This window comes from Phalaenopsis equestris, unplaced genomic scaffold (genome assembly GCF_001263595.1).
Source record: "Phalaenopsis equestris unplaced genomic scaffold, ASM126359v1 Scaffold000347, whole genome shotgun sequence".
Lineage (NCBI taxonomy): Eukaryota > Viridiplantae > Streptophyta > Magnoliopsida > Asparagales > Orchidaceae > Phalaenopsis > Phalaenopsis equestris.
Window position 1 is genome coordinate 1,786,902 of NW_018164789.1, and position 8,373 is coordinate 1,795,274.

General features: G+C 39.9%; 1 protein-coding gene across 3 annotated transcripts in view; it reads right to left on the reverse strand.

Annotated features, from left to right (window-relative positions):
- Window positions 1-8,373, reverse strand: part of LOC110026066 (carboxypeptidase SOL1) — a 42,998-nt gene that overhangs the window by 24,393 nt on the left and 10,232 nt on the right. For 2 of the 3 annotated variants that reach the window (XM_020726848.1, XM_020726847.1), the window contains exon 6: window positions 1,008-1,103. The exons of the other annotated variant lie outside the window; for it this stretch is intronic. In XM_020726848.1, coding sequence (XP_020582507.1) covers window positions 1,008-1,103 — 96 coding nt within the window. The remainder of the gene's footprint in view (window positions 1-1,007; window positions 1,104-8,373) is intronic. 3 annotated transcript variants of the gene reach the window in all.

Below are 8,373 nucleotides of genomic sequence, written 5' to 3' on the forward strand. Positions count from 1 at the left end.
CCTGTGTGAAATATGGAAATGAGGGATGACCCATAGTATCCTAACTCACTTAGAATACTAGCATTTCAATACTACGGACATCCACTCTGGAAAAATATAGATCGTAATGCTCCCTAGTTTAAGATGCATGGGAATGAAAAAAATTAGGGAATTTTGCAGATATACCGCACAATTCTTATGTATTTACATATCTAACACCTAAACTTTTATATTTATATTTATAACGTTTTGATATCATAAACCTATGCATGATTTTCACTCCAAGAAAATAAGTAAATGTGGTATTTTTGTTGCAATATTAAACATTTGAGTGCTATGCATGTAAATATGAAAGTTTAGGTGTTAGATATGTAAATACCTAAGAATTGTGTGTTATTATGTATGCAAGTGCCCCAAAAAATTAAAAACAATGGGCACTGGGCACTCTGTTCGTCACAATGGTTTTCTCCATATTGTACAGGGTGTTAAGAAAGCAGCAAGCAAATTCTTCAAAAGCAAGCTAGAAGATAGATTACAAATCCTTTATTTATTAAAAAGATGACATGTTTCTTTAGGAAAGCATGAACAGGACCTAGATAATTAAATGCTTTTGCTGAATCCACAGACATTACCTGGGTGATGATCTAAGTGATCCCATAAGTTAAAAATGTTTGCAAACAGTCGTATCATATCAGCAAAGCGAAGCGCTCCAACAAATAACTACATCACTCAGATGGAACTAAAATTGTCGTCACCAATTTTCAGTACAAAGTTTTGGACTTCCCAATACCAACATAATGACAGATAAATTCAAATTAAAAAATCTCTCTGCGATCCTGGAAAGCTACATGTTTACTACAAAACTATTTGCATGTTGAAATAAGATTGTTATTATTTATAAGCATTTTTGAAGCTTTTATCTTATTTTTTGAAGGCAAATCCATGAAAGAAGTTAATTTATTTGTCTTCAGGCAAAAAAAAAGCAAATTAAAAAACATTATGATAGAGAATGTGAGCTAGGAGATAACCAAGGGATCCTTCATATAGTTATTACACAGCCAATTGGCAAGGCGCACTAGTAATTCTCGTCCAACAGGTTCATCTCCATGAACATTTCCAATAAACTGCAATTTTTAAAAGATAATATCCCAAGAGATGTTCAGGCTTGGATATAAAACAAGTTAAGAAAAAAAAAGAACTGCTTAATGCAATTCCAGTGCATTGTAATATATATATATATATATATATATATATAAAATGGTAAAATCAACAAAATTCAAGCAGATCAATTGCTAAGCACAACCGCCTTTCATGACGGACTTGGAAAAGCCATCTAAATCTTTGTCAAGAAATTATGTAATGCAGACAAAGTAAAAATACACATCCCCAAGCACATGGTTGAACAAGTTTTATAATAACTGATCCCATTTAAGTAATAGCTCCACTAATATCAAATACAATAAATTCTCCACCCCATAGTGTTGGGAATATGGTGAAACCTAATTCAAATTACTGAGAGCAAATAAATGGAAGAAAATAAAGAGCATGAAAACACAACAAAATAAACTACACATGCAAAGTCAAAGTAAGACGTTACTTCATAGAACATTAACTTTTAGTTCCACGATAATGCATAGATGCAATTGCAAGTAGTTTACAAATACAGTAAAATCGTGGCAAAAAAAATTGATGTTTAGGGTTTTAAATTTTTATTTTTCTAGAGGGTCAGTCAGGCAAACTCTCTAATAATCTAATTAAATTTCACAAATTATGTCAGACACATGTCTTTGATAGCCATGCACCCATTAAATAAATAAAATAAGCGTGGCATATTGATATTTTTACAAAAATTAGGGCAAACAAAATATGTTTTTTCACAAATACAAAACAACACAACTCAAACATATAAATGTAAGCACTTCCAATTCGAGAGATAAGTTTATCTCTCCCAACACCTACAATTTACGATGTAGGTGATCTCTCCCAAACCATAAATCTAATACTCAGGACCACAATCTCGTAGCATACACAACCCTAAGCATAATAAACTCCCTTAGGCACCAATCTAACATTACTCCCCTCCCATAAAGGCATATTGTCCTCAAGATGGTAAAAAAAAATTATAGTTGGATCACAACGTATGACTCTCATGTGGTGTCACCACCTGGCAATCATCTTTAATTAATTAGAAGTTTATAGTGACCCTCATGAGTTTAAAATGTAGTCCTATGCACATCCTTCGGCCGCATTCAAACCTGCTAGTAACTTGACTTCAAATCAATCTTCCAGAATAACACATACTCAAATAGCTCCTCCCATATCTAATCGATCTATCGTAATCTATGCCAACTTCATCATGTTTCTTTCATGTTATACAACTCGATCCAGAATCGTAGCCCTATGACCTGAATTGCCCTCAACGTGGTCTTGAACTTTACCAAAGTCTTAAATAAACTAGATTCACCGAAAGGCACTACCATCTCGTCTAACTTAGAATATTTTATAGTGTCAAAATCAATCTCTTATCTGAATTGCCCTGCTTTTCTCCACTTATCTTGTTCCCATAAGTACTCATGAATCGTCTTTCTCCCGAAAATCCGAAACAACAAAAGACATTGGCGCGGTTAAATGCCACCCTCTGTTGGAGTCCCGCTCACCATAGTTCCATGTTCTAGCCCTAGATCCTTTAAATCAATCTTCTCTAGCCCCAAATCTCACGTAGTCCCGTTTCACCTGCTACCACTAATTCAAAACCTCCCGAGATGTTGTGCGTCCCTCGAGATACAGCCGCTCAACACCGCTCTTGATTCTTTCATTCAATCCCACATGCTTTCATTTGTTCCAGTCGTCTGGATGACGCGCTATTCCTTCCAAGGGCTTTCGCTCGAATGTACTCCAGAATCCTTCACTCGATCCTAAGCCTCATGATCGGACTATAATAGCAACGCTGCCCTGATGTCATGTGATCCTTCTTATTGATGCAGCTCACGATCGCTCCTGATTGCTTTCCACAGTCCCACATCTCCAGTTTCGCCTAAAGCAGTGATGTTGTCAAATGCCACACAGTTTCTTCATATTGTTGTTGCTCTCATCTGCTCAAGACACCATTGCTCAATCTAGCGGCGAGTTGAAACGGTTTTGTGTCAAACTCCACAATCTTCTTCATTATTTTTTCGAGGCCGTAAATCCCCCCTCCATGTACGAGAACTGCCCCTCAAGGGAAGAGAAATGCTCCTCTATTTTAGATCTGATTTGGCTTTCTCCTCCAAAGCATCAACTCTTTTGATTTGTCATTACTCTCGAGAAGATTCTCGACCATGAAGGCAGGACTCTGTATGCCCATTGGCTTCCCAGTTACCTCGAATCGTGACTGTAGCGCATGATTCGATCATTGTACATTGCAATCCTGATGTTTGCTTACCTGCTAGGTTGAATAAAGCGGTCGTATTGTACTATAGCCACGATCACATCATATCTACACAATGAACCTATCGTTTGTTTCCCGGATCGCGAGTCTTGATCACTAGGGACGCCGCAAAACATCATGATCCCCTCTTTGCCATCCCGTGATTGTATCAATGTGGAATTCTTGTACGATCCCGATTGCTAGGTTTGGGATGGAACTCCTATTTGTGATCTTATCATTTGCTTCCTAGCTAGCCGCTCTGCATGTCGCAATCCCATCATTGCTTCTAAGCTAGCTCACGATACACTTGGAATTGTGAGTTTTATCCTTGTACTCTACAATCCCGTTCCCAAAAATCTAAAGATCTGATATTAATTTCAGACGAACATAGACGATTTTTTCACAAAGATTGGGTAAACAAAATATTTTTCTTCACTAACACAAAACAACACAACTCAAATACATAAAAATAAGCACTTACAATTTAAGAGGTAGGTGATCTCTCCCAACAGCTACAATTCAAGGGGTAGGCGATCTCTCCCGTGCCCTAAACCTAAGATTCAAGACCACGGTCTTATAGCATACCAAACTCTAAATATAATAAGCCCTATTTATATCAAACAATAATAACTAATAAAAGATTAAATTGTACTTAAGCGCCAATCTAACGGATTATCTACTTGATACAACACACGAATATATTTAAAAATAATTAAACTAAATGAAATTGAGGGAAAACAAGCACAACAACAAAAGAAGGAATTGTTCAAAAAATCAACATGGGCTTAAAAAGGGTATTACAATGTTTTACAAATAAACCCCCAAAATTCCTCAATATTCCCCTTTTTACCAATAGGACCCTAAATAAGGTCCAATTCTCAACATTTCTCCTCAAAATGGGCAAAAGATACCCACTAAGCCCATCTTGTCACATAACCTAGACAAATCTAATGAACTAAGTCCGTTAGTGAGGCAATCAACCACTTGTTCTCTAGTGACTACATGACTTAGCTCCAGTTGCTCATTATTCAGTTTTTCCTTGATGAAGAATCTATCAATCTCCACCTGTTTGGTTCATCATGTTGCATCGAGTTGTTGGCAATGTTGATTGTTGATTTTGTTGTCGCACAACAACTTCATTTCAGTTCCTTGGTCTACCTTGAGCTTGATCCACAAGGCTCTCAGACACATCACCTTAGCAACTTCTAAAGCCATGACCATGTACTTTTCCTCTATTGTTTATCTTGTTACTATAGATTGTTTCTTGCTTCTTCCAAGGGACCAAGTTGCCCCATACAAACATATAGTATCCTAAGGTAGATCTTTTGTCATCTGCACAACTCGCCCAATCAACGCCACGAAAGCCCTCAATGTCTACATGCTCATTCTTCCTGAAGATCGAACTCTTCGCTGGTGCACTCTTCAAATGCCTCAAAATCTGATACATGCATCCATGTGGCCCTTCTTTGAATCATACATATAGCGGCTCAACATTCTCACTGCAAAAGATATGTTGGGTCGAGCGTGGCACAGATAGATCAGACGGCTCACTAATCTCTGGTACCTCAAACAATCAATCGGTTATCCTAACTTTACACTCAGCTAGGTCTTCTGATCAATTGGAGAGATTGCAAGTTTGCATCCCAGCATGCATGTTTTCATGAGGAGGTCGAGTGCATAATTGCTCTGGGATAAGATCATCCCCTCAGGTCCATGGGCTACTCTAATACGAATAAAGTATCTGAGTATTCAAAGATTTTTTATCTTAAATTCATTGTCAAATCTTACCTTTAGTTGTGCAATTTATGTTTCATCAACACCAGTGACAAAGATGTCATCAACACATACAACTAGTATAGTGGTGTGGCATTCATGTGGTTGAAAGAACATCGTATGGTCTACATTGATCTGCTGATATCCTATGTCCATCATAGACTTTCTAAACTTGTCAAGTCAATCTCGAGAAGACTGTTTCAAGTCATACAGTGACTTCTTGAGCCTGCACACCTTATCCATTGTCTGGACTGTATTGAATCCCGGTGGCATCTCCAGTAACTCACCATAAACAAATGCATTATTCCCATCAAGTTGGTGTAACATTCGTCCACCCTTCACTGCCAGAGAAATCAGCGTCATCATTTTGTTCATCTTTGCTATTGATGCAAAAGTTCTATCATAGTCAATGTCATGTGTTTGATTGTACCTTTTCGCTAGCAGTCGTGTTTTGTACCGCTCCACTTTCATTCTAGAGTTTGTTTCATTGTGAAGATCCACTTACATCTAACAGTCTTTTTTCTTGTTAGAAGTGGTATTATCTCTCATGTTCAATTTTTATCGAGAGCCCTAAGCTCTTCATGCATAGTTGTTTGTCACTTAGGATCCTCCTTAATAACCCGTCAACACTTGAGTATAGAGACAGTGTTCAAACATGTAATGATATTTCATGTAACTATGATATTTTAGAATATGAAATAAAATTAGCAAAGTCATGTTTCCACCCCAAATGATTGGGAGAAACTCCCGCAATACTGTGAGAAGTCTTTAAAGTTGGGGAGTTTGGAGAAGGAGGAGGAATTATATCACCTAGGAGTTCTAAGTCAGAGGTGGATAGTGTAGGCATCTCAAGTATGGGGGAAAAACACGACAAGCGACTAGCTTGCATAAGTGGCAATGCATGCACCATTCTCTCATTTTGTTTCTTTCTCCGTGTACACAACATCCGCTCACCTTCAGTCCATATCCCACCACCTCTAGGTTCACTCCATTTTTCGGTTCCTCAACCGATTTATCCCACATCACAGGACAAGGTAATGCTTCCATTTGTACCACTCTCTCACCATTATTACTCACCCCCCTTTTGCCTCATTTCTCTAGTATCTGACCAGTCATCGAAGGGTGAGGTCACCACTTGGGTGTAGTAAAATTCAAATTCTCTAAATAACACATCAAAAGGCTCTTCCATGAAGCACTCTCTGTCATGGATGTCAAAGAAAAGTCTATCCCCTCCCGGCCCAAGTAATAGAGTCAACTATGCCGCATTCCAATCTCACTCTTGGAAGATCACATTCGGAATATCAAAAGAAATAACACATTTCAGTTGAAGAGTAATATCACTAATAGATAAAAAAATTACTGAAAAAAAGGAGTATGTAAAATATAAGACAAAGTCATATAATTGATACCCCCATTGTACTGTTGACCTCATTTTTAGTGAGGTTTTAGTTTCCTACTTCCATAACCCAAAATCTAGCCCTAGGAGTTCCTTGTTGACCATTTTAGCAGACTAGTAATGGAGCCCACCTCCCGTAGAACTTCAACCACTTCTTGACTCATTCTTGTGAAGAACTCGTATGAGTGATTCCAAGCACTGAACTTCTAGTTGCAAGGGCTAAGGACCAACATGTAGAGAGCTCGAAAATGAGCTCCTACAGGATCAGACAAACTTAGGTGAACCCTCTGTGACTCAGCAAAGCACTCGCTACACCACGCACGCAACTGACACATTTTGGCCCGATTGTCGGTGAACTCGCCCGGACGACTCCGGATGACGAAACGGACCACACAGATGCGTCCGGGACGTCGACTTCAGCTAGGAAGGACACCCATTTCACCATGGTTATGCAGTTGCATAAATGACACGAAAATCGATGCACATTTTTTTTATTATCGGTGCGCGGGCCCGGGCTCAACCCAGGTTCAACTCGAGTTCGATTAGGGTTGGACTCGAGCTTAATAAGAGTTAAATAATTTTGAATTTCAAATTTCAAATGAAATGTTTAATCCAGCTTTAATGAAATTTAATTAGAAGATGTGTTATGCCAAATAAACTCCTCTGTTAAAAAAAATAACTTAAGTCCACGCCAATCGCTTCAAGTAACGGCTCTAGAGCCCGCTCCTTTCATTAATTCGACCCCGCTCTTATTCTATGAGGGACGCTCGCCTTCTTCCCCCCCTCTCAGCACGATTCGAGACCCTCTCCACCGAAAATCAGCATTTGATATCCCCTCTGCACCGAAAGCTGAAAACTCCTCATTCGCTCCTCCCCTCTGCACCGAGAGCCTTCCTCGCTCGAGGCACGATTCGACTCCCTCTTCCTCCTCCCGCTCAATCACGGTTCCCTCCTCCCGCTCAATCACGGTTCCCTCCTCCCGCTCGGCTCGCATCTCCTGCTCGGCTTCCTCGCGTTCGATCCCGCACGAGAGGAAGAACCGAGCACTCGACTCCTTGATGCGTCGAAGAACTCCGCCCGATCTCGCTCGTCTATTCCTCCCTTTCGGGCGCAACAAAGCTGTCGCTCAGTCCCAGCTCCTCTTCTGCGAACAAAAGCTCTCGACCGAACTCCCTCTTCCTCTGCTTGATTCGGGTCCGCTCGCTTGTCAGCTCTCTCTCTCCCGCTCAACTTTGTTCGATTCAACTCCCATTCGGCTCTTCCCGCTCGATCCCGCAAGCTCTTCCCCACGCAGAAGAAGCCCTACTCGAGCTTGCCTCCTTCCTCCTTGATCGACAGAACCCCCCGCTCCTCTCTCCCGCTCGCCTCGTCTCCTCTGCACGGAAGCAGCCCTAAACAGACTCCTCTCTTTCTCTCAACCAGGATCACTCGGCTGACCCTCCCTCGCCCGCATTGGAGGTAGGAGAAACACTGAACTTCTTCGAGCTTCTTAAACGTCTGGAGCACAGAACCTCAGCAATTACAGTAATTGGGTAACGAAGTCTTGCTTTGTTCCTATACTTGCTCATTTTATTTATATAATATAGGCCATATAAGAGTTAGGAAGATTTACATACATACCACTGAATTCACTTGTGGCTCCTTAGACCCATTACTGAAACTGGAAGATATTCTTTTCATGTTTGTGCTTCAGAATTAATATTTGAACATTTGAATTTCACTGTCACAACCCAAGAAATTATGAAAAATTGAATTGTGGACTCGTTATTGCCCAGCATGCTTACTTGTTTCTACCAGAAACTTACCCATGAGTAATACA